Source organism: Grammomys surdaster, unplaced genomic scaffold (assembly GCF_004785775.1).
Source record: "Grammomys surdaster isolate TR1022 unplaced genomic scaffold, NIH_TR_1.0 243, whole genome shotgun sequence".
NCBI lineage: Eukaryota > Metazoa > Chordata > Mammalia > Rodentia > Muridae > Grammomys > Grammomys surdaster.
The window spans coordinates 6,341,331-6,368,513 of record NW_021604688.1 but is presented as its reverse complement, the minus strand read 5'-3'; the positions used below and the strand labels follow the sequence as shown (position 1 = coordinate 6,368,513).

General features: G+C 48.1%; 1 protein-coding gene across 19 annotated transcripts in view; it reads left to right on the top strand.

Moving 5' to 3' along the window:
* Celf4 (CUGBP Elav-like family member 4) overlaps nucleotides 1-27,183 on the top strand; it is a 281,718-nt gene that overhangs the window by 55,305 nt on the left and 199,230 nt on the right. For all 19 annotated transcript variants that reach the window (XM_028774871.1, XM_028774869.1, XM_028774856.1 and 16 more), the window contains exon 2: nucleotides 23,851-23,933. In XM_028774871.1, the coding sequence (XP_028630704.1) occupies nucleotides 23,851-23,933 (83 nt within the window). The remainder of the gene's footprint in view (nucleotides 1-23,850; nucleotides 23,934-27,183) is intronic.

Genomic DNA, 27,183 nt, shown 5'->3' with positions numbered 1-27,183 from the left:
GTACCCTATGGGGAGTTTATACCTGTGTGGCCAGTAGCAGGAAGAAGAGTATGTCACATGAGTATGCTAGACAAAAAACAGTTGAGCTTAGAGAAGGGCCATGGGGAGAAGACACACAGTCAAAGACTCTTTTCCTGAGCCCAGTCTGGAAAGCAGAGCATGTAGCACATAGCAACTTTTAAGATTGATAATGGCTGGCACACTGAGGTAAGGAGACCCAGAACTCACCACAAGACACTCTTGTGACCAATGATGAACAGCTCACACACTGTCCTGAACAATACACATTGGGGACCCACACCAGTAATAGGCCTGCTTAAGGGCCACTAATGCTCATCTGCTGGAACAGGGATGTGTGAGTGACAAACCACCTGTTTACTAGACACATAGGGTTCTTGGAGAAAGAAGAGGCTGATGAACTGTTCCACCAGAGGCCATCTCCCCCTTTCATTTCCTTGTTATTTGCTCATTTAACACATGCTTACAGAGAAGCCAGTGGTACCTTCAAATTGGAAGGGTAGTGACCAGGAATAGGGTGATGAGAGATTAAGTGGTTCCTTGGGCAAAGACTCAGAGTCTCTGCCAGTTTCTCCAAGAGAGCTGGAAGGAACCAAAAAGCTGAGATTGGCCAAGTCCCACAAATCATCTCCTGCAGGCCACCTTGTCCAATTCCCAGGCCCACTCTCCCTACTGACATGCATTCCTGAACTTCTTTGCCAAATACTGAAGAGGGCAGTGTATGGGTGGCCAAGTAGAAATGCCCAGAGGAGGAGAAGGTAGATGAGGCAGAACCAGGGAGGAGACACTGATGTGCTAGACGAAGTGAAAGAACTTAGGCAATGTAATGTGCATTCCTCAGACCACACAGAAAGGCTTATCAGGACCAACAGCAAGTCCAGCCTCATTCTGAAAGCTGAAGCTGGCTATCAGAACCCAGTTTATGAGGGGGCTCGAGGAGGTTCTGGAGGAACCAGGGAGGCTTAAGCTGGCATGATGTGTCGTACAATGCTGTCCTTACAAAAGCGATACCTATAGTCATGGAGGGCCTTCTGGAGTCACCTAGGAATTCTGGAGGAACTAATGAGCTCAGAGCTAAGGCATTCAGGTACAAGGAGCCCTTTCAGGACAGTGGATCCAAGCCAGTCTCTCAGGAAGAAGGTAGACTCCCTACAGCAGTCAGCAGGCCCCACATTGTGTGTTTCAGGGTGAGCAGAGGACATATCTGGCATACACTAGAGAATGAAACTGGAATATTCCAGGTCACATGAGGAATGGAAAATGATGCTTCTTTTAATCATTCCTTTCTCCCACTGCTTTCCTTTCTTTCCCTTTTAAAACATTTTGAAGTATGCAGTACAGTGATGTGCAGTGCTGTCTGTGTTGGGCAACCATTACCTTCTTCAGCTTCTAGACCTTTCCCATACTCCATCAAACAGCTGCTCCCTTTGCATGGCTTTTCCTAAGAAGACGTGATCAAATGCTTATTCGCCCTGATTAAGGCAATGACTAATGACAGATCAAAGAAAAAATTCCACCCAAGTCCCAGGTTAGTGAGCCAGGGAGTTTACTGAGGTTACCTACATGAACATGGGTGGCTCAAAAGCAGCTGCATCACCAAAAATGCCAACACCACCATAGGTGACAACTCATGAATCCCACATCCTGGAGCCCCTGTACAGCTTGAAGGCAGCTCCGCTGGGAACTCTCTTCTCCCTGACAATGTGGTCAGTGTTCACATAATCTCATCACTGGCTTCATGAGTCTTGCAACTTTCTGAGCTTCCTGGTCTTGTGAGTCTCCTTAGCTTTCTTATAGGTACTGCCTTCAAAGGGCCATGTTCCAATTCAGAGGAATTAACCACACAACGGTTCAACCCCCTCCCAGACCCTAGCAACCACTAGGTCCCTTTTTGTCTCTATGGAACTACCTATTCTTGTTGTTTTATACAGGTGGGTTCACACACTATGAGAACTTTTGTGACTAACTTCTTTTTGAACATAATGTATCTGTGTTCATCTCTGTTATAACATACACTAGAATTATCATCTCTCTGTTTGTAGGTAGTATTCCATTATAAGGGTACCACATCTTGTTTATCCACTCATCAACTGAGGAAAATCTATGTTTCCATTTGAGGGTCACTGTTAATAGCATTTCCATGAATATTCGTATGCAAATATTTATCTAGAAACATACCTTCAGTTCTTCAGGACATACCTAGAGTGGAGTTGCTTCACAGTTCAGTAGATATCTTTTTATTGTTTGTAAGTTACTAGGCTAACATTTTTGTCTCAAAGTTTCCAACTTGACTCAGGGTATAACTCCACACTTCCTGACTTCTGTGTGTCAGGCGCACTCACTCAAAGCCTAGGAGTCTTAGATGCATATAGAATTTATTTTGAGTCAACCAGCAGTCTGATGTCAAAAACTCAGAAGTCATTCCTGGATTTTTTTCCTCCAACACACATGCTTTTTCCACATGGTCAGGACACCCACTATCTAGAAGTCCCCACTTCATGGTCCTTTTTGCAGAATTCAAAACTCTCAATACTATAAATACTCATTTCATCCGTGTAAAAGTGGTATCTTCTAGATTTACGCTAGACGAGTGGCTGCAGGTGCTAATCAAATCTTAATTGGAGGAGGTGGGATATAAAACTGGGAACGTTCTTTCATTAAATTAATTTTGGCATAAATGAATTAGGGAAAGGCAAACAGAAATCGATTTTGATGCCTCCACCCAGCTGTGGGAGGGAGGCTAGTGTCCTGCTAGGGCAATCCCGATGAGACTTCCAGTCAGAAAGACACAACAGAGCCAGAACAGTATAAACATCAGTCCCAAGAAGCAGAGAAATGAGCTGCCCAGAGGGAGGGACCTCAGGACAGGCAAGCTGCAGCCAGCAGAGATGGGATATTTTTCCCCTAGCACAGATCTAAGTCTCTGTGTTGTTGGCATATGCATTTAAAAGGACTTAGCTCAGAGGACTAGGACCCTGCCTTGCTTCCATCCTGCCTCCCAGCCAGGGGGAGGTGGTTGGTTAAGGACACCAACTGGGCAGCAAAGGGGCTCTCAATCCTTCATCTCCTAGACAGCTGGAACTCACAGTACGACCTTGAGTTGCATATACAAAGATGTGATCGGAGCAGCTGGCTCTGTCCCCTGTAGCTGCACCTGTGGCATTTGTCAGCCAGCAGAACAGACGAGCACTATCTGTGCCTACCTGGAGCCATCCATCAGCCCAACAGGAGGTAGGAGTGTGCGCCACACTCATCTCCCAAGCATCTTGCCCCATCCCTGCTCCACAGAGGACCTCAGCTGCCGAGTGTGTGACGGACCTGGACACCTGCCCTGGAATGCTGTCAGGCAATTAGCACAGCAAATGGCCCATAGGAGCCGATCTCCAGGGAGTCGCCCTCTCACTCTAGGCCCTGTTCCCCCATCCCACCTGCCCCTGCCCTGCTCACCCAAGTTGCTGTCTCCAGACTGCTAGCACAGATATAACTCTTCCTCCCCCTGGTGTTTGTCAGCCGGAATCTTCTCTTGCTCTCCTGACATTCCCTGTCTGAGGCTGGCCTTCATACACCCCCAGATCCAACCTCACCTGGTTACTCTGTCTCAGAATCACAGCAGAAGACTCTAGTCAGATCAGGAAATGAAGGATGGTCCACCTGCAAAAGCTGGAAAGAGGAGACAGGGCCACAGAGCTGTAGGAATGACAGGCTGTGAGGGTGAAGGTGAGTGCCAAATAAGAATAGGGGGAGGGACATGGACAAAAAGGAGCAGAGGAACCCACTTTGGAGACAGCTGTGACAAAGAATGAGTAGGAGGGGTATAAAGCTTCCAGGTTTCTGATCTGTGACCACCTTTCCTTCAGGGTGTCTGCACACTACAGGCTGGGTATGTGTGGACAGCTCCAAGTGCCCGAAACCCTATGTGTAGCCACAGCATGCCAAGAACAAGCTAAGCAACGTTGATTCCCAATACAAACAGCCAAGAATGGGGTGTAGATCATCAGGTCTGACCTCAGATAGGCTCTAGAATAGTTGTCTTGTGCCCAAAGGGACAAGATTGATAGCAATCCCTTAACAGTGAGATGTGAGTATAGGAGACGCTGGAGATCCGTGTCACATGAGAGGCCAACCTGAGACATGTATGCTGATTTTAGAAAAAATGGAAAGTTACAGAAGGGTTAAAAACAAGGATCTGACAGTTCAGGACTTGGCCTTAGGAACAGTTACAGAGTGATGGCCTGGTACTGAAATGCTTGAATCCAACAGACTAATTGTTAATAGACAACTAAGTAAATAACAGACAGATTTTTGTTCCCCACAAAACCAATCTGGTCAACCAGTTGTACAAACACAAATGTCCCATACACAAAGGGAGGGAACAGAATGTGGCCAAGGCAGGCAAGATCTCCTCACTATCCCATGCCTGGTGCCCATTCATTTGAGAGTCTGGATCTCAGTCAGGGAGGAATGGATCATGATGGTTACCAGGATCAACACTGGATGCCTGAAGAGGTCAGAGCTGTTGTACAGCAGGGTAAGGAAAGCAAGAAGGAACAGGAGCTATGGAGTCAGCCCTGAGCCACCTTCCTAGTGACCACACCCCTTGCTTAGCTGTTCATCTTCTATTTTGAGCCTCATTGCCTCCACACTGGAAACAGGGGTCTCTGCACCTTCTCCCTGGCTGGAAGGAGAAGAGCAAATGCGGTATGGGATGAGAGGGAGACCAGGAAGTAGAAAGTGTAGAAGGACGAAGCAAACTTCTCAAAGTTAGAATGATCCATAAAGTGTGTGAGTCTGAGGATGACTCCCTGTTTCCCAGGAAGTACCACAGCACGGTTTGATGGTACCCAAGCCACAGGACTGGTGCTCAGTGGGCGTCTGTTGGGGCTGGCAGTCTGAGTGATGAAGCCAGGCAAGCAAGAAAGGGAAGAGGAACCTTCCAGCCCTGTGAGGGTGGGAGGCCTGCCAGCTGCCTCCAGCTCAAGTTCAGAGATGAAGCCGTTCCCAGAAGACCACACAAGTCTCCTCTGGGTGACCAGACTTTCCTCTCTATCTGCCTTTCTGGATAGCACAATGTGGGGTGTAGAATGCCAAATGTGTTTGAGGATGTTACCTCAATGCACATGAGGGGCATCTGTCCTGTATGTAACATAAACACCCTTTGTTAGGAGAGGTGGAGAAAATGTCCTAGAGAACCTTGTAGCCAGCAACCCCATCACTGGCCTTGGCCTGCAGGGACCCTGGAAGCCTGTCTACCTCTTAGCACACAGTGAGATATTTTTTGTTCAGCTGTGTTCTCCCAAAACAAGCCTACACAATTAGTTTCTTCTTGTTTCCTGAATTATTTTTGCCACTGTTAATTATTTCACACTCCATATACAAGAGTTATTGGGGTGGGTAATAGGAAGCAAGGGATCACTCTGAGGGAGCATCACAGCCTTCAAGACGTGAAGGCAACTTTGATTTGTTTCTCTGTTCTGCTGCCTGCATGAAAAAAGAATCAGATAACACCCAAGAACAGGAGTGTGGTCACTGGGGTGGAGAGGGAGGGTGAGAAGCAAATGTGACCTGAGGTTCCGTGTAGATATGCCTGATCACTGATCTACTACTCCTGAAGGGGATCTACCCATGGGAGAAAGTAACGGATCTCCTGTTCCTCAGATAATACTTCTCTTGTTACAGCTCTTTGAGTTGGGGAGGGGTGCAATCCAGGGATGTCTTTGCTCCATGGCACAGCAAAAGGGATACATTCATGCCTTGTCATTGTATTGGGAGCTCCATATGCATCACAATAGACCTGTGACAATAAATACCACAAATATCTTTGTTCAATTTGGAAAGCAGGGCTCAGAGAGAAGTTAAAGGACTTTCCTGATAACACATACCCAGGAATTAAAACAGCTCAGAATGGAAGCCAGGTCTGTCTGATGCTAAATTCCCACTTATCTCATGGTACTGCCTCCTGCTAGCCAGGAGAGCACCGATATTCCTTAAGAAAGATGCCCCCAAGGAGAAGGACTCTTACCTGAGGCAGAGAAAAGTTAGTCCCTACAGTCATCCCTCTGAGGTCGTGGCCCTCAAGATCCCTCTCTATAGGAGCTCTAGTCTAGATGCACCTACTGCCAGGCTCTTCTCTAGGAAGCTCCTGTGGCTACTATAATCCTTTGAAGTAAAGTGGTAAAATCGGACACTGTAAGAGCTACTTAAGGAAGTGTTTGTGGAGCTCAGACAGCTTCCAGGTACCTCAGGTTGGGCTAAGTCTCTAGGCCTATCGAACTCAGCCAAGTGAGCCATTCAGACTTAAGTTAGTATATTAGTTCATTTCACTGCTTTGTGACAAGTTGCCTGGCAAGGAAGTAAGGGTTTCCCGTTATTTGAGGGTATGGCCCATCATGAGGATGACAATGCATCAGCCCAAGCTGAGGTGGCAGGACAGTAAGGCAGCTGGTCTACATTGCATCCGCAATCAGGAAGCAGAGGATTGAGTACTAATGCACAACTGATTTCTTATTTTCCCATTTTCATGCAGCCCAGGGCCCCAATAGATGGGTTAGTAGTACCTACTTCCCTCCTTAGTTAAAGCTCCAGAAACTCACCCAGAGGTGTGTTTCCTAAGTGATTCTAAATCAAGCTAAGTGAACAATGAAAATCAACCATCAAAGCTAGTGATGGATCTGGTGATAGCTATATAGGGACTTCATTCAATGAGAGCTGACCTCTTGGTGCCACATCTCCTAGCCTCCAAAGAGTCCCGTCCTGAGGTCCTGAGTGAAGTGAAGCTGGGCACTTCACCCAGATGCAGGGAACTAACTGTAGATGCCAGCAGGTGTCCATGACTCTACCCAGGCAGCACCCTATATCCTACCTCCATATATGATTACCAAAGATATTCAGAGTGGGGACAGGACCTCTGGGTTAAATAAGAAAGTTGGACATATTGCTTAGCCATGTCCCTGGCACAAGACAAGTGTTTCAGCATGTGGTAGTGACTAGGGCTACACATGCCACAGAAAGCCAACTCTGTTCTAGCATATATCCAAGGTGGGTGCTGACCAGTATCTGTATACATTCCCAGCCTTCCTTCAGCATCCAAAAAGGAAAGTGCTCTCAGGCTCAAACCACAGTGAGTGTGGCCTTGATCAGCAGTTCAAAGTGGACAGAGCCAAGCATTGTGTGCTCATTCTTAACCAATGCCCAAAATAGCTCCACGGAAGGGCTACCTAAGTAAGCTAATCTGGCTGCGCTCCCCACCTTGCCTGAAAAGGTACAGGTGCCTAGAGGAGGAGTGGACCCTGTTCCTGAACATATAATTCAGCATTGATAACCATGCTTGTTCTAAGAGAAAATTCTACCCAAGACTCCAGGCTTCCCCATGTCCCAGGAAGGATTCTCTGAAGGTCTTTATGCTGGCCCTCTTGGATGTTTCTCAGCCTGTTTCTTGCTAGAGAGGAAAGCTAAGTTCAAGCCCTAACTCATTCACCCTACATGAGGAGAGTTTGTGTTCATATGAATGGGGACTTGCAGGAAGCCACTCAACAAGGGAGAGGGAATTGCAGTCCTTCCTACTACCTACTCAACTACACACACAATCAAGGTAAAGAAAGACAGGAAGTACTCTGCTCATTCAATGGCTGTGGAAACTGAGAGCCAGAGAAAGAAAAGCATTCAACAAGCCTCAGCAGCAAAGATGGTGGCAGTAGATTGCTACAGTGTGTGGAGTGTCCACTACAGACAACAAGGATTCTGGGAAAGGGAATAGGTGAGCTAGGACTCTCATGTGGGATCCTTGAATATATAGCTGTGCATGTGGTTGAAGGGTCTCTGCCTAGGAAGGTAGAAGCTCTCTGCTGACTAGATGCGGCTATTACTATGGTCACGATCCAACATAGTCTCCAAAGCCACTTGGGTTTGTTGGCCGGTGAGCCAAAATGTGGCAAATGGCCAGTGGTCATAAGAGCTCATGGCAACTATCCTAAGTCTTCTGAGGAAATGAAACCTCTCACTCTTCTTTAGCTGTAAGTACTCTTGGATTGAAAGGGTTGAAAGCAGAGCCCTGGGCTGAACTTTGAGGCAGATGGTGGCAGGCAAAAAAAAAAAAAAAAAAAAAAAAAAAGGACTGGCCCACACCCACCTAGCAACTACTGAGCTTTGGACATGCATTCAAAGTCCAGCCCTGCTGTCTCCTACTTACAAGTTGTCAGGAACATTCCTTGTAACCTCTGTGACCCTCAGGCTCATCCTCTACAAATCAGGAGAGAGGGTAGCTATTCATAAGTGTGTGGTGACATACCAACTTCACCTGACAATTTGAAGCTCCTCCTTCTAGCTCTCCCTTCTTGGGATAGCTGATGCATAAGGCATTTGAAAGCAAAGATGGCAGAGCCATCTCCATGGTTAGGTGTACAATCCATCTCCCTACAGTCAGAATGGATATTTCAGGGACTGCTGCCCAGCATAGGTGGCTGATAAGTGAGTGACCTGTCCAGACATAGAGATGGAGACCATACTTTGCTTAGACAGAGGAAGCAAGGGATGGACTAGACTCACAAGCCTATGACAAAGGCTAGGTAGTAGAAAGAAGAACGCTCAGACTGAACAAGGAACTGCCTCAGTTTTCCAGCAAAAACAAGAAGAGTTCTGGCCAAGATCAAGCAACTAGGAACAGGAAATGGCCTTGTAGGTCACTGAACCCCCATCCTGAGCCACACACTGTCTTATAATGTACTCTGTACCACTTTCCTGGGAAGAGATGATTGCATCCTTTCTGAAAAATAAAGAACAGGAGGGAGAAGGCGAGCCCTCCCTTCTCTCCCTCCCTTCCCCTTCCCTCCCACTCTCCCAGCACCTCCTCCCTCCCCACCTCCCGCCAGCTCTTGCTCTCCGTTGCTAAGTAGATGGTAGGTTTATTTGCGGCTGTCGGTTCCCAGTAGAAAAATTTCGTCTTGGAGAGCCGCCTGGATGGAAATGGCTTCAGCACCGATTTCATGGAGAAGGTCTGTGCGGTAATTAGTGTTCACGAGGGAGGAATTGGACTGGCAGGCTCCCAAGAAAACTACTCCCCAAAAGTTAGCTGGAGTCCAGAGGGCTACATCAAATGCAGTTCCAGAGTGTGCCTCTCCATCTATATATAGACCTGCAGACAAAAAAAAAAAAAAAAGGGCAGTTTGGTGGCTGAAGGTTTGTTGGGGGACTGGCCATGGAGGCAGAGGAAGCCTGAGCTGCAGAGACCACTGCACAAAACACGGTCTCTACAGTTCCTCTTCAGCTTCTTGCTTAGCCCCTGGTGCTTTTTTCCCCCTTTCTACACCTTGCTCTTTGCCCCAGAATGGAACCTTAGTAAGAAAGGAAAGGACAAGAAGAGAGATTGGGAGAAAGGAAGGGTAGGCTGGCCCCAAGCTGGTCAGCAGAGGATTGAATTCCTAAAGTCATGCCCTATACTTCCTGCTAACCTTGCCTTCCTGTGTGCCCAGCCACTCCTCCTTCCTTTCTCTATTAAGGGTTCAGGTAGCACTTCTACCTCCAGAAAAACTCCCCTAACACCCTCCTCTGCCCTTTCTTCCCCTGGACACCTGTAGCTGAGGCATGATCACTCACCAAGAGTTGTGTGTGTGCCATGGCCTCCTTCAGTGTTGCTTCTCTTCCCAGCCACACCCTGAGCTTCATGTCTCCAAACTTCTCCCCCTCTTCCCATCTACAGACCAGAGTGGAACAAACAATAGCTTATGGAAAGAATTAAAACAAAAGTCCTTATAGAAGGAATTAAGAATAGCAAGTCTCACCGGGCAGTGGTGGCACAGGCCTTTAATCCCAGCACTCGGGAGGCAGAGACAGGCGGATTTCTGAGTTCGAGGCCAGCCTGGTCTACAGAGTGAGTTCCAGGACAGCCAGGGCTACACAGAGAAACCCTGTCTCAAAAAAAAAAAAAAAAAAAAAAAAAAAAAAAAAAAAAAAAAAAAAAAAGAATAGCAAGTCTCAGAGGTTAGATGCTCTATCTGGTCCCATGTAGTAACCAGAAAAAGTAGAACTAAAATTCTTGGCATTGATTCTTTCTCCTTATCTTCAGTTGCTGGAGAGTCCACAAAACAACCTTCTCCTTACATAACAGGCCAGGGTCCAAGATATGAGGGCCTTGATAGAGGACCTCATCCTGACCTTTTACCCAAGTTTCTACCTTCAGCCTTGAGTATGTTCACAACTAGGTACTACAAGGGCCATCTTTACCACCAACCCCAACCTTTGTGTACTGCAACCCTGAACCCTCTGCTCTCCACTGGCTTCACCTATCAGTCAGACATCACTGAAGTCAGTCCAATACCTCAAGGGTGTGAGAAACTAGAAATGGACTCCATATGGTCAGCTTTGGCTATGGCACACAGCTTCCCATTAGCAGAAGGTCCAAGGAGAAAAGGCAAGAAGACCTGACTCTCCTCTACCCTTCCCTGCCTTGCTGTCCTGAGACTTCCAGTTGGCTTTCCTGGCCGGGACGTATGATCATTCAGCCAAGAGAAAGTAAAGTGTGTTAGAGAGCCAAGAGAAAAGATAAATCCAAAGAGAAAAAGGCAGGACAGCTAAGAGAGTCAGACTCTTTGAATGGCAAAAACGTAAGACATGTGGGGTGTTTTTGACTGGCACAACTCTCTGATTCAGGGTACAACAAAACCTCTTCCCAGTTGCAATCCTTCCCACCCTTCCAATCATCTCTATAACAGAACCCTACACACTTCTATGAACACATGAGCATCTCAGACCTGTCACTCCAGCCACTGCCCACTCTCTACCCAGAAAGAGCAGCAGGCCTGCATGGATGCAGCCATATGTCCACACATGCTTTTATTCCCCTGTTGCCTTCCACCTGGTGGCAAGCCATGAAGCTATTCCCCCATCTGTTGGTGCACACACAGTCTTCTGCCTACACAGTTGGAGACCTCGCATGCTGCTTCGGTGAATTTGCTCCTCCTGCTCAGGGTCCAGCTTCTTGGTACTCTCCACTCATCTCCAAGGACATCAGTAGATCTGATCTGTAGTTATCTCATTGTGTTGAGTGGTTGCTGAACCTTGACCTGCACACATGTCCTTTCCCTCATCTCTAAAAGAGAAGTGCATACTTTCGTTTCCTTCCTCATCCCCACTCACTCATTCATTGGCTTTAAAGACATGAACTCCTGAGCAGCAATTTAATCAAACTCATTTCACAGAAAAGGAAACTAAGGTCCATAAAGATTCTTTGACTCATTGAGGGCTATGATTCATCCATCAGGCACTTGCTTGGGGCCTCATCTCTTGTAAACCATTTTTCACTCTTCACCCTACGTTTCTGCCGTACAGCAGAGGCACAGTGCTTAAGTGTCCATGGCACATGGAGCTGTTTCCCCAGTCATGCAGCTCGCAGAGGCCTCTTGAGAACTCAACAAGTATGTGGATGTAGTGCCCAGACTTCACCAGATTCCTTTTCAGTTGGCATCTGTTCCTCTCGCTGTCCCATAGCCACCCCCTGGACCTGCCCAGGCATCCTTTACCAAGGTTGCCAGGACCCTGTACCACTCTGGAGTTGGCGATCCAACTCCTTAAAACATATCTGAAGCACTCCCACTTTGCTCTCTCCTTCCCTCCCAGCCCACCATCCCAGGTCTTAAAAATCCCTCTCACAAAAGACACAATTGACATCACAGTCCCTCCGTGGGGAAGCATGAAGCACTAGCTCTTTGTCACCCTGGTCTCTGCCAGCTCATTACAGCCTCCTGTCATTAGCATATTAGATGCATGAGGTAAACAAAACAAACTTGCATCTGAGATTCCCAATGCAAACCAAGATCACTCTGAGCTGTACCGTAAGCTGGCTGTGCAGAAAGGCAGGCGGAGCCCCTGCTCTGGGGAGCATAGATGAGCATAGGTGCACACACAAGTGACATGTGCAGGTCCAATGAAGAGAAACAGACAGTAGCAGACAGTGTAAAGGCTAAAGTCATTTTTCACACCACGGGGAATGTCAAGCATCATACCACAGCCATCACTGCTGACAATAACAGCAATATCAATATCCTCCCCAATACAATGGATCCTAGGGACTCTGCTCACCTAAGACCCCAGCAGGTAACCATCATTATTGCCTGTTCATGCACAGATTACATAAACTACTCATCAGCTCCTAAAAGAAGACAGAAGTGACTGTCAAAACCTGACCTATTATGCAAAGCTTGACACCCTTTCCATGATTCCAGATGTCCTAAGGATAGAAACAGTTAGGCAGTGGGGATTGGGTAGTTTTCCAGAGTCCTCAGCTGTCTGTTCATAGGAACCACAAGGTCTATTCTAAGTCTGAAGATAGGAAGAAACTCCTGAAGTAGTCAGGAGAGCAATGAGCAGTGTACAAGAGACAATATGGGATTCAAGGTGTGAGAAAAAAAGGAAGACAACAAGGGAGAAGAATGGAAAGGAAATAAGAAGGAGGAACAGAGAAAATGAAAGAGGAGATGAGGAAGGGAAGGAGAGAAGAAAGAGAAGAGAAAAGATGGCTAACACAAATGAAGAAAGCCAAAGGTTTCTGCAGGAAGTTTCTCAGGACTAATTCTCTTTCAGACTTCAGCCCTTCTAAATTACTCCAGGGGATCCAAACTCAACTTACCTGTTCTGCCTTTGAACCCACACTGCCTTTTCCCTAACACAAGCTTCCCTCATGGCAGCTCTAGCTGGGAATGAGTTCTGGCCTAGGAAGATTTAAGCAACTACTTCAGCAAGGTTGCAGGGTTCAGGTTGCATTCAGGATGCTGCCATGGGCAGCCACAAGACCTTTAGTCGCTTGCTGCCTCAGTTTCCTGCCCTGTATACAGGATGAGAACCCTGTTACTTTATAAAGTTGGATGGATTTGTCTGTGCATATAAAGCACTTAGTACAAAAGCTAACACATAATCAAATAACAGGGAGTGCTCACTGATGTCCTTGCTGCCTAAAGGCCCTATACAAGCCTTGACTCATAAGGTGTATTTGTCATACACTCATCAGCTGACTTGCTCATGTTACCTAGGGACTCCTATAAAACAGTGAGTACGTTTCCCATCATCTGAAAAGTCGTGGGTGACCAATAAATGGTTGGGAGATGAATGGAGCATTGTGTCATCCATCCAAAAATGTCAGCCCTCCTCCTAGTCAGATGGCTTATTGGGTCTTTCATACAGTCAACTGATTTGTCAGTTCAGTTTTCTTTTTCCTTCTCTTAGCTTTGTGAGCCCTGGGTGAAGAGAGGAAACAGAGCTGAGTACTGGACTCTGTTTATCCTCCCCATTTGCTAGCATGCTCAATGCACCCTGTGGTCAGCAATGTGTGGATGAAGCAGAGAAGCTCTAGCATGAGCCCAGAGCTCACACCTCTCTGAAATGTGACTGGTCCCTCTAAGGCTCTGAGGCTGGAAGGAGTGACTCTATCCCAGTCACCTCTTCAGATCCCCTCCCTGTTGCAGCCCTTGGGTTAAGCATCACTAAATGCCTGTGGTTGAGCTCATCTAACTGACACTGGGTGAAAATCAAGTCAAAAGAGTGGCTTAAATAACTGAGAGTAAGAGAGAAAGCTGCCCTTGGCAGAGAGTTGAACTGTGGCCTGCCGGGACTGAGGGAAATTGTTTTTCTTCTTAAAAAAAAAAGTTGCATTTACCAAACATTGATCCTGTAATAGGGGACTCTTGGCTATTGGTCTTTTTAAAATAGCCTGTCTTAGATGCTGAGGTTGTGGTTTTTGGTGCTGTGCAGATGCATCATACATGCACGCACATGCACGAGCATGCACACACACACACACACACATGCACACAGGGGGGTGGGGAGAGGGACAAGAGGTACAGACTTACACACAAGGACACATAGAGAGAAAGAGGCACACAGACATACATGTATTAGCTACACAGACACAGACACACACACACACACACACACACCCCTTATTCTGCTCTTTCCTTTCAGTGGCTTACACCCTGTTAACAGGAAGCCAAAGAAGAGAGTTGAGATTAGCTCCCCTCACTGGGCAGTTCCAAAGCCCTTCAGGCTCAGCTCTACTGCAACCTCCTTTCCCAGTGCTGATCAGATCAATCCACTTAAAGGCCAGCCCATCAGCTGTGATCTTACTGGAGGGATGTGATTTCCACAGACTACAGCAGCAAAAAGCCATTCAACCACACATGGTTTTGAGTATTTGAACCTGGAAGGAAGGACTTGTTCAATGGCAAAGCAACAGGAGCTAGGAATTTGAGGAGGGTTGCATGGAGAGGCTGTGAGTTTGGGGGAACTCTTTGGATTGGGAAGATCTGGTTAAGAACCCAGGAATGAGAACTGGGGAGATAGCTCAGTGATTACCTATACTGCCTGTCCTTCAAGAGAACCTAGGTTCAACTGCCAGAGAATCTATCTACGAGGCAATTCACAACCGTTGGTAACTCTAGTCCCAGGGAATCCCGTGTCCTTTTCTGACCTCCACAGGTACTGGGCATATATGCAGGTTATTTTTATAAGATTCAGGAACAAGGACGTCATCCTGGAGCAGGGGTGTAAAAGCCAAGTCCTGAGAGTGACACAGACCATGTTGTTGAAAAGATGGCCTTAGCAGTGTTCCTGAGGAAGTCTCTGTCCCTCGAGGGACTCATAAATCCACTGCCTTGCTGTTGTGACCTGTTCTCCTTTAGTGGTAGAAAAGAGTCAGATAAGCTTGTCCATCTTCTCCTTAACACACGAAGCACCTCAGGGGCCAAGATCAGTCTTCGCAGTGGATTCAGAGAGTTTCAAACGTGCTACTGTGGTATCAGTGTCAGGCAGAGCTAAAGTACAAATCTCCCTCCTCCCTCCAGCTTCCTCAGTGTAGCATTCTCTTAGGGAGATGGCCCTCCCCTCTACTTCTAGTAACCACCATATAAAGCTCCTCCAAGAAGAGCTCTATGCAAAATAGAGTATGTACTGAGCTGCCCCTTTGAACTTAAGATTGTCACCCAAAATGGCCCTGGGGGCCACTGGAAGGTTAGATGAGGCACCTCATCTTTCCCATTCACTGAGTTCAGTATGTCAGACAGGAGCTAGGCTATGTGTGAAGCTATCAAGTTCTGAACAGACAGAAGAAAAGGTAGATACTCAAGGTGGGTGGAGAGACAGAGGTGGTTTCTTCCCCTGTGCCAGTCAAGATGACCTTAATTTGGTTAGAGATCTACCTGCTGCACATCTCCTAAAGCCTGGTGATTGATAGAAGGCTCACTGGCTCTCAAATTAGAGTATCTAAACTGCTCTCCACACCAATTAGAAGGGAGCATGTTTGGTGTCTAGAATCTAACAGAGAACTTCTTCTGGTTCTGATGTGAGCAGATGTTCTGAAGGCATTTAGAGTCCAATTAATTGATGTCCTCTGTGAAAGAACACTGCATGCTAGCCACTGGTACTTAAGAGGACCCAGGGGTGAGTGAAATCGGGTACCACCTTCACTGACTACCTGTGTCCCTGTAGGAAAGGACAAGGTCATCCCTGAGCCCCTTCTCTCAAGTAAAGGATATGGGTGGAAGGTGAAAAGGGAGAATATTTTTATACAGGAACCCAAGTGTCTATCTGAGTATCTACCACATTCATATTGTTCCTTAAACATCTCCAAGACCCCTGGGGTGGATGGTAGAAACTGAGCCCCAAATTAGCTATGATAGATGTTGGATGTCTTCTATTCTACCAGCCATGTCTGGTGCCTCTCCCAGACTACATCTGAGCTGTGAGAGGCTGATGGCACCCCACATCTTCTCAATGGCACATGAATGATCAGATATAGGATGTGACAGCATTTGGCATATAATAGCCAGTTCATGAGTGGGGAGACCCTTGTGCTTTCCTGAGGACTCCAAGGAGCTTCAGACTAGAGCAAGGACACAGAAACAGCCTGAGGTTGTGGAAACAAAGGCTATGGTATGGTCAGATGAGCAGACAAGTATTTCCATAGGCTTCAGCAAGAAAGGCTAGGCTACTACCCCCTACTCCCTTTGTCTCCTGGGTCATCAACCCTGGCCAAGAACTGAGGAGGTGAGGCTGTCAATATGTCATGTCCACTTTTTGTTCCTTTTCCAAGTGCTGTGGAACACAAGACTTGAAATTCTCTGGTGTTTGGGGTGTAAACAAGAGCAACTGGCAGTGACAGTCACTTGGCAAAGAACCTACAGGTTGATCCTTTAACCCTCTGAGGTCTGTAGCTCCTCACCCAGAGTCACTGTCTCAGTAAGAAGAGAAGGGGGAGATGGGTCCTGTTTCCCTGAGTGTCTCAGCTTAGGTCAGGGAATCTGGGCTACCCAAGCACTGGGCTATCTCTGTCTTGAAGACAATCATGGTAGGAAGGACTAAGCAAAGGAGGGATTAAACTTAGAGTTTCAGGGAAGCCCATTTTCCTCTTACACTGTGCAGTAGAGTTTAATTTTACAGAAACTCAACCATTATCTTACATGATCTTGCAGAGACCTTACTCTCTGGAACTTCTGATTTAGAAAAGAGACTCCAGGAGGGCAGGGCTGAGCCTGGCTGAAGCAGCAGTTTATTAGCTGGTCCTCACTCCAAGGCTGCCTCATCAGAGGAAAATGGATGGCTCCCCCAGTAGCTTACTCTCTCATATGTCGTGTCCTATCCCATCTCATCCCTTCTCGCCTTCAGCCAGTCATTGTCCTACCTTATTGCTCTCTGGCCAACTCCCAAAAAGGCTGGAGTTTAAGAGGTCTTCTGCATTGTAAGCTCTCTGGCCCTGGATAGAGAAACCCCCTCCCCCTGTAAGCAGCTTCTATAATAGACTATCTCCATTGTAGACAGACACATAAATATGAGGTATACAAAGATTCACAGTCTGACAAATGAGATGGGTAATACCCAGGGACTCCAATAGATGTGAGGCTGGCGGAGTCTGGAAAAGGATTTTAGAGGAAAGATGCCGGTTCACCTGTGGAAAGACATGAGGCTCTGGAGGAGGGAGTCATGAGGCAGGGAGCAGAGGGAAGATTGAGGTTCCAACTCAACTGAGGCAGTGGAGAAGCCAGAGGAAGTCGGATGCTATCTGTGGCCAGAGAATGTCTTTTTTTTTTTTAACTTGGAGAAGGAAGAATTATGGGGACTATTGGGATGAAACATGGAAACAGAAAAGAAGTGGGTCACATGGTCCTACTGGAAAGGGCCATGTCACAGGAGCTACCAGAAGGGGTCCTGAGAAGATGGCACGGTGGGTGTATGGAGCAGGACTTGGTATTTAGTTTTTCCTGCTCACTAGATTTTTCCCTAGATTTCTGGGCCCATTCTTAGTGCAGAGCATGAACCCTTGAACAGTGTTCAAGGGTAAGGCCACGTAGAAGTCTCCAGCATGTGATAGGCAGGTGGCTTGGACTAAAACCCAAGAGATGCCTATTGAAGGAGGTACAGGTTTAGTATAGACCTACAAGTAGGGAGAGCATGTAAGACCCAGAACATGAGGAGAGAATAGAAAAATGGGGCCCCAGAAGACTAGCAACCTCTCTGGGGAAACTTACTGACTTCTTCTTCTTCCCTTTGTCCACCTATGATATGGACATGGATAGAAGGTGTCACTTCGCAGCACACAACTAAATCTCTGTTAAATCCCACAAGGGAAATTCAGGAGCACTCTGGGGCCTGGTTGATGGTGGCCTGAGGAGAGATGCATCAAGGATGGAGTTTCAGGCCCCACAGCAGGCCCAGTAGATCCTCTAACAGCTGCCAGTCCAGGGCTTCAACATGCCCTGCTTTGCATAAAAAGACCTTTTGTTAATGTACTTGCAAAACCAGGTGATGGGTATGCAGCCCCAAATCCTCTTCCTGTTTCCTCTGTCCCTCCTTTCCCTTTTCACTTTATCCCTTGTTTCTGACTGGTCACTCCCCTGAGACCCACCCTGTGTTCTTCTCATCTCTTCACCTCCCAGCTCTCTTTCCTACTTCCTCCAAATCAGCTGATTCTAGGGCCTGAAAGACCTGATGTTTTATTAAAGTCTAGATCTTCCTATTCTAAGGCCACCTTCCTCTGACTAATTCTGTAATTCAATTAGTAGGAAGCCGAGGCCTGCTTGCGGGGGGAGGAAGGGGAGCCCATCACATCGGGAGCCTTTCCTTCCTTGATGATTACACCCCAGGCTTCAGCCCTGTTCGAGTTGGGCAGGAAATTGTTCTTCCTTCACTTCACAATGACAAGGGCCTTTTATCCAGGCTCACGGGGGCTTTGTAAATTACTGCCATCATCTCGGTACAATTAATTCTGCTGCACTGTGTTTTTCCCCCAACGTGGGAGAGGGCTCCACCCACTTTTCTAGGCACCACCAATGCCCCTTACCCCATGGTGGGTAGTAGGCTGCTCTGGTAGGGAAAGGTAGACACCCTTACCACAACTTCTCCTGTCCATGCCTCTACACCAACATTCTGCCTGTTTCTTCCCAGCTGGATTCTTGTACCTGGGCCATGTTGTTTAATTCCTCCAATCCTTCCTCCCGACCTTCCTGTGTTTATGTCCCAAGGTTCCCAATCTCTCTTCCAGCCTCAGTCATAGATCTCTTGCTCCTCTTTTTTGTATACTTTTGGTCTCTTAGCCTTCCTCCTAATCCGAGAGATATAAAGATGTTGTTTCCACCCTCACAGGATGGCAGTCTGTTCAAAGACACAAGACATGAAATTGGCAAATAGAAGGGGTGAGTAAATACAAATGGACAGCCAGAAAAGGTTAGGTGGCTATATAAAAACAAGCGAGCCCGGGCTAGTGCATTCAGCACACAGCAGAGTGATGAATGCCAGGGAAAAGGCATGTCCCCAGTGTGCCAGCAGAGGGGAGCCACCTCCAGCTGTGAGGAAGGGGAGGAGCCTAGGTCATCAGTTGCTGACAGGGTACTGTATTCAATTTCTCTCCAATTATGTTATTTCTCTGTCCCCACTCCCAGCCAGATGGTTTCCGAATTTCCTTTTCTCTCTGATAGACTGAGGCTCTATTCTGCTCAGTCCAATGCTTTAAGGAGAAAAGAGAGACTGTGGGGACCCATGAGGGACAGAAGGTCACCAATGAGCTGGTGGAAGGGAATAGAAAGATGGGAGCTCAGGGCTATGTCATGGATCACCCAGAGATTCCCTGAGCACTTGAGTGGTTTCCTGTCTCAGGCCACACACCTGGGAAGATCTCAGGAGACCAGAGAGACTGGTAATGCTCTCAGACCAACTGGCTCCCTCCCCATCCTGGATTCCATTCCCCAAACGCCAATCCCTCTCACTCAGGTCTGTGAACCAAACTTACTTACACATATGGCTTGCCAGGCAGAGAACCTGCTTCAAAGCTCAGACCTGCACTGTCCAGTTCCAGCACAGAGGAGACGTTGAGGCATCAGGATATCTGCCCCATCACCAGAAGATTGTCCTCAGGCTGGATTTACAATACAGCTAATGCCTGGCGATCTGTCTCTCTCCTCAACACCGGCTATGGGTCCTGCTTTCTGTGTTACCTACTCTCGTCTACCCCATTGTCATTCTATTCTCTTTTCACACAGATTGGTTTTTTTTCTTGAAAGTTAATTATACAAGTGATCTGTGAATACAGTCTGAGTCTAAATGTGTCAAACCAAATAAAAAGTGTAGAATCACCACAGGGATACATCCCCCACCAGCACCTCATGCTGCTGCGTTCAGCTCCTGGTAACTTTGCCTGTAAATACAGACAAGAGTACATACGGGAGGAGTGACATGTGCCTCCCTCAGCTGTGTATCCATGGCATCAATTATCAATTTGTTTCTCCTCTCTGACGACGCTGCTTTCTGTGTTGGTACATGAAAGATCATTTTACCTTTTTAACTACTGTAGAGTATTCAGTTTTAAAATAGAAATACTCTTGCCTTGGAGATGTTTTTTAGGTTTTCAGGTTTTGTTTTGTTTTCCCCTATTCCTAACAGCCACAATGAACTCTTGTTCTCTCCTCTCAAAGTACAAGTATCAGACCATACACTTGTAGGATGGGACCTTGGAGAGGATGACTGGGCCTGAAAGCCAGGAGAAACCTTTATGTCGCTGGTCCCATCACAGGAAGGACACAGCCTTCTCAGGACCTTTCAGGCCCCCAAAGGAAGCCCTGTGACTAGACCCACACATCGTGTGCAGTTATAGCTACTCCACAACAGGATCTGCTTGCCACCCACACTGTGAATTCACATACGGCCTCTGCAGGGAGAGTTCTGAAGGATTCACTATGTAGCCTAAGACAGTGAGTTTGGCTGGCTTAGTAGCTGCCAGGCTGAGGCTGTAAAGTACCATCTTTCAAGCTGCCAGCCTCACAGCTCAGAACCCAGGGCCATGAACAATGGGCTTTAACAGCTAACTGTTCTGGGGGGATATGTGAGTACCTGTGTTCTGTTTCTAAGTAGGTGAGCTGTGCCAGTGTCTGATAAGGCTCCTAGGATCCCACCTTGGCCTCAACCCCAAGCCCATGGTTATGTAGAGCATCCTGTGAGGGCAAGCTCTTCTCCTGTAGCTTCTTCTCTACCAAAGCTGCCATCCCCTAGGGCTCTGCTCTCATCTCAGCCAGGGCACAAGCTAGTCCTTCCTTGCAATCTGGATTTGGCATTAGGAGCAGCTTATCCGTATCTGCCTTCCTCAAAAAGTCTTGAGTAAGAAGACTAATCTCTCCTGCTGTAATGTGAAGTCCGAATCCAACTGCTAGGAGAAGGCTAGAGAGGGACCAGAGGCTTCTGTGTAAAGCTGGACCTTCCTCACAAAGAGGTAGAGCAATGGGGGATGGAGGAACATGCTCTGCCCTTCCCCATTTCTTACACAACAAGAGGGAACAAGTATTCACAGCAGGTTCCACAAGGCCTGGATTCAGCTTTGGTTAACAACCAGTGGTTAACATATCTCCTTACAAGCTTCCAAGAGGGATTACTGTCCCCAGGTTAGATATAAGATAGATAAGGAACTTGTGATTCAGAAAAAAGAAGCCCTGAGTGACCTATGGCTGGTACAGGGCTCTTCTGAGCAATCTGTGTATTAGCTTTTTCAAGGAATTCCAGAAGAAAAATATGACTGTGCTGTCAGGCCTGATCTGGGAGCCTACAGGAGGGAAAAGGGGAACTTGCAGTGACCCCACCCACTGCCCCTCACAAGTGATCTCATATTCTGCCACTACAAAGGAAGTCCAACATGTAATATGATCCATTGGAGTCTAAGGTAGCTCTTGACAGCTTCTGAACACAATCTCTGCAACCCCTCCATCACCAGCACCTATGGCCCTCCTACCAAGTTAGCCAAGGTGTTTGGGCATTCAGTGCTCTCAATAAGTAAGGCACCTCTGCTCTGTACTGTGCAAAGAGAAGCAAGCAGACACAGAACCAGATGGAGTTCCTGCCCTCATCTGAGCATTAGGAGATTGCCAATCAATGAGGAAATAGATATTAGTGTCAGGGAGTCGTGGGTGACAAATAGGAAAGGAAATAGGGCAAAAGGTCAGGGGAGATGTGTGTCGGAGGTTGGGATGGTGGTGAGTAGATGGGCTGAGAGAAGTGATGGAGGAGATCACATCTGATAGGTGCCTGGAGGAAGTGAAGGAGGGAGCAGGTGGGTAGAAGGGATGCGGTGAGGAAGTAGTCGTAGAAAGAGGATCTAAGACAGAACATGTCTCATGAAGATAAGAAAGGGTAAAGGAGCCAGGGAGTGAGCAAGGGAAGAACTATGGGCAGGCAGTGGAAACAGCAGGGGAAGGTCACTGGGTCCTGAGAGGGGATTCCTGAAAGACCTGTGTACATGGCAGAGCTCTGGGGTCTCTCAAAGACAATGGAAGAAAATCCTGGAAGCTGGACAAAAGCAACAGATTTCCCCTTCGCAATCCTTACTTTATTATTCTGGGCTGTGAAAACAATATGGTCACTTCCTTCTTCTCCTTCTCTCACTTCCTCTTTCTCTCCGAACCTACCCCTGACCTTGTCCCTAGCTGGCTTGCCTGCATGCAGCTGAGGCACTGGCTGCCTCTCTGTAGCAGGCAGAAGACAAGGCCAGCAAGGGGACAAGGAAACAGGAGGAAAGACGCCCCTGGGAGAGGCAGGCAGCAGCACGAGGGCCGACGTCACAGGGCCTCTGACCGCTATTCATTTCAGTCGCCTGTGTCTCCATCAATAACCGTCTGCCAGTGACCAGGAGGGAAGAGGAGGGAGAGGAGGGAGGAGGGGCAGTGTGGGCCTGGTCCAGGGGAGGGAGAATGGCATGGAGACTCCTTGGCAGGAGGTAGAGCCAGCCCTGGAACGGGAGCTTCTGTCTCCCAAGATCTATTTCCTTTTTTTTTTTTTTTAATCTCTGTTTCCTCTTCACACACGTTCCCTTCCTGACATCTCTGCCAGCCAGCAAAGACAAGGGAGCAGGATCCATTTCTACATCAGAAGGGGAGGAACAGAGGTTAGTGGCTACAAGCTTGATAGTAAGGCACAGGAGAGGACATTGTGGGGACTCTGTGCATCAAGTGGCCACAAACAAGCCTAATGACTAGAACTGTCATGTGTACCAGACAGCCACTGCCAGCTGGAGAGCCTCCGGAGAAAAGAGCCTGAGTCTAGCACAGAGTAGGGATTCATGGAGTAAATGGCCTTGGAAGAACCAGAAGGCACGTGGTAAACAGTCAGTCAGGAAAGGATGTTCCCAGGCAGGGAGTGGAATGGTCAAAAACGGCTTCGAGGACTGGCTTGGGGTTAGTAACCGTGGCAACAGTAGACTGATCACAAAAAAATGGAATGGAAATAGAAGGAGCAAGAGAGGCAAGTGGGGGTCTACCCTGGGGTCCTTTTTCTAGGGTAGGGTCTTGGATGGTTTTGCAGACAAGCCTGTTTTAGCCAAAGACGGCCTTCACAGTTTTACTGCGGCTTCCAACTAGTTTTGCAGATCAGCCAAGCTACATTCAGATCCACGACCGAGGAAGAGGCCCCTGTAGCTAGTCAACAAACATTCTGTTCCTGTGTCGTGGTGCCTACAGAGGGGCACTGAGCCCTCCAGTAGGCAGGTTGCACCACACGGAACACTCTAGAGTTCCTGACACGAAGCACTGGAGTGGGGTTGTTACAGTGGCTCAGGGGGAGAAGTGGACAGGACTTTGGAGAGCATGCTCAGTTCTTTTCATTGAAGAAGACGCAGGCGAGGTGGTGTGAGGCAGAGCTATTCTCGAGGAGTTAGAGGCTGAACACAGGTAGGCCTCAGTGGGTTTGCTAGCCCAAGAAACCTTCCAACTAGGAGGTATGTGAAGACCCTCAGCACAGCTTTGACAGCAGGAATTGGGGCAGAGAACACAAGGACATATGACAACCCTATTCGTTTGATTAAGACAACTGACCTGCTCTGGCCTTTATCTGGAAGGTCCCTGACACTTGTACTCCTGGGGGGGGTGGGGGTGGGGGACCAGATCAAGGAAGGAAGCCCAGGCAAGAACAGCCAGGGGAGCTAAAAGGCAAAACTGCCGGTTCTGAGAGGTGTAGGGGCTAGCGTTGAAACTGATTAAAAACAACACTGACAGGGAGTGGGGAGACGGCAGAGAGGCAGAGACACCCGAAGCACTAGGGCGCAAGGACAGGGAGAGACCCACCGGCAGAGAAGGGGGGCGTGGGGAGTGGGGAGGACTCCGCGGAGGGAGCAAAATTGAAAAAGCCACAGAGGAAGGAGAAGCAGACAGACGGGAGACCGAGAGGCAGGGAAGCTCTGAGGAGAGAGCCCAGGAGAGAGCGAGGTGGGGAGAGAGTAGTGACGAACAGGAGGGCGGGAGAGTGGGGCGGGCGGCAGGGCGCGGCGGCGGGCCAGGCCTGGCTGGGGGCGCCCCCACTGACCCTTGTCGCCGCTTGCTTCCTTCCCAGGCTGCGCTTTCCTCACCTACTGCGAGCGTGAGTCAGCGCTGAAGGCCCAGAGCGCGCTGCACGAGCAGAAGACCCTGCCCGGGGTAAGTGGCGCCGGCCACAGCGCAGCCGGCCGCGCGCCGACAGGGGGCGACTTCGGGAGGTCGGGCAGCGACGCGCGGGGCGGGGACAGCAGGGACCCCACGGCCCGGGCTGCCTCCCGCTGAGCCCCCCAGCTCGCGCCCAGGGGAGGGTTCCGGGGCCGTGGGTACTGAGCTCGGACGCGCCCGTCGCTAGGGCTCCTGACTGTCCAGACCCGACGGGGGAGGATCTTGGCCGTGGCCGGGAGCCCAGGCGCGGCTAAAGCGCACACGGCCCGGGGCGGGGCGCTGCATGTCCCGGGCCTGGAGCCACGGACTGTCGGGCGGGCGATGCCTCCGAGATGCTCGCCTCGGTCCCAAGAGCATCCAGCAGGGCCCCGCTGGGGTCCTGCATCCGTGGCTCCCAAGCCCTGGGCCGCGATAGGAGGGGCACCTCCCCGCAGCCGCCAGTGAGATCACCGCGGTTTATTTAAGGAGCCAGCCCTCGTCTTTGATAAACTATCGCGCCTTGGCCCTGGTTTATAGCTTCTGCGCGGGGGAGAAGAGAATTATTTATGGCCCCCCTAACTGGGTGTGATATCAGCCGTGGCTATTATCGAGGCTAGTTCATCACCATAAAATAAGAAGTGTCCCTCGGGTCAAGGGTCTGCGCGGTCTCTCCTGTGGGTTCAGAGAGATTGGGTTGGAGGGGTTAGAAAATATACAGCTGCTGAGCTTCTAAAGATAAATGGAAAGATGTGTGTTTGTGGGCATAGCTTAGAGGATTTGTAAATATGCAGGCGTATACAGTGGGCGCTGCTGGGAAGCACGTGTGCTCTCGATGTGTGCACTCCTATGCTTAGGACATGCGTGTTTACATTCTTACCAAGCAAACCGTATGTAAACATAGGTTTCCATTTCTGCCCCACAGCAGGAAAGGTTAACCAGGTAGACAAGAGTAAATGGTACACCCCAGGGTGAAGCAGCACCCACATCTACCCGATCCCCCCTTGCTTCAGACGTCTTTAGTTAAGGCTTTGGGTCGAGAATGGGGAATTACACAGACCCTTCCTTCCATTATGACAGCCTTTGTATTGTATTTTCGTATTTGTGATTGCAAAGCACGGGGCTGAGTCATCTTAATAACATAGCCGCGGATGCAAATATATGGAAATGCAGGCGCCCGCAGATTTTGTGTGGAGCGGGGCTTTGGCAGGGTGGCCGTTCCCAGTTGGTTTTTTAGTGGCGCGACTACATGCACATATATTATAGTAATACTTTCTGGGTGTTCTCTGTAGGATGGCAGAAATGTGCTCCACCTTATGTGTGAGGCATGAAGCCATATTGTAAGATAGTCAAAGGTTTCTCATAAAGGTTTGTGCTGATTAATAAAGTGTTTATGGCACTTAGTTTGGGGGTGGGGTGATAGATATTTGAGAGCCACCGAAATGGAATAGAAAATACCACATTGTTATTGGAGACCTTCCATCAGCTTGAGAGAGATTGCTGGGGAGTTTCATAATGACTAAAAGCCGGAATCAGATGGGGAAACAGAAAGAGAGATGGTGGGAGGAGGGTTAGGATTTTTGAAAAAGGAAAAACCGACTGTGGATTGTTCCAGATCTAACCTTAACTCGCGGTTGTTTATTTTACATATAATAGAATAGCTAAATGATGAAGTGTATTAGTTCTTTAATAATTTATAGAAATACTTTGATGTTGCAGTAATTACATTAAAGGTCACATATCAAAGGTAATTTGGTTGAGCAGCTGTGATGGTTTCTCAGAAGCAATCAATATCACTGTCCGTGGTGCTGATTTCACCAAGGGGCCTGCCAGATTAAAGAAGGCTTATTACCAGGCAGAGAGGCCCAGGGGAAATCAGGAGCACGTTGGAGCGAGGCACCAGCCCCCCTTCCACCGATAATTAACACCATTCCCCATAATCTGCGCTAATCCTTCATACTGGGAGATCCAGTGGCATTTTTCTGAAATTACAAAGACAAGTTGGGCAAATCTGGGAGAAAAAGGCAAAACGAACCATGAATATATGTTGGCAGAGATGGGGTGAAAGTAGATGCCTGTGGTGGAGGTCAGACACAGCCCAGGATTTCCTGTACTATCCTTTCTTTAAAAGATTCCTGAGAAAACTCCAGCTCACAAACCTTGTCATACAGTTCTCTAAGAGGGAGGAGCTCACAGAGAGACACACGGGCGAGAAATAGAGTAGCAGCTACAGGTTCTGAGAACACAATGTCCCCACACAAACTCGAATGCAGACAAATGGAAAACAAAATAACCAAGTATAATTATGCTCTCAAGTGGAGTCATTTTGATCAGGAAAAGCAGAACTGCCATTATTATTATTGTGAGCTGGTTTTCTCCTTGGAGATCAGAGGAAGTATGCCACCAGCAAATGCAGGGCAAGGTCCAAGAAAAGTGTTCTTCAGCCAAATCATATGTGTTCCTGCCTGTTGAGGCTGTGCTTACAGCTGCCTGTGTGGCTGGAGTCGAGGCACAGGAGAAACCTCTTCTTGTCTGGGGCGGTCATGTTAGTTGCCCCAGTGAGCACCCTCCATATCTGACTAAGGAGAATCAAATTGAAAAAAGAACCTGGAGAACTGGTAGCCTCAGCAATTTAGGCACTTTTCCAGACTTCAAAACCCATTAAAATCAATGCATTAAAACCAACCCTCTACTTTCTTACCGAGGAGAGATAGGAGGAAAAGCTGGTGCAGTCAACACGTTCTGCTTCCCAGAAAGTTACAAAGCCAGCATCCCCCACCAGCTAGAAAAATAACCAATTGTTGTGCACAAAGGCACATAAGGGCACAATACACACACCGCTACATCAGCACAGCAACAGCAGCTGGACCAGAGGCACTCCTCACTCACCTTCATCCAGGAGAACAGGGAAGCTAAAGTTTCTCTTGGGATAACTAGAATTTTAGTGAACAAGTCCCCATTGAGTGTTCTTCTGAATCAGAGACCAATTTCTCTGGAAATCAGTCTAATTGAAACTGCTTTGAGAGATGATGGAGTCATCCCTTTGACCAGTGTCACAAATGAATTATTATTCTTGAATGTGCCATGATTTCAGTAGAGTGGAGTTACTAAACCATGAAGCCTCACCAGGGTCCTTGGGAATAGGGCCTCCTGCCAGAAAGTCAGCACACTGCAGTTTATAATATCTCTTTTGCTCTTTCTATCTCACTTTTGCCCACTTGCTATCTATCTATCTATCTATCTATCTATCTATCTATCTATCTATCTA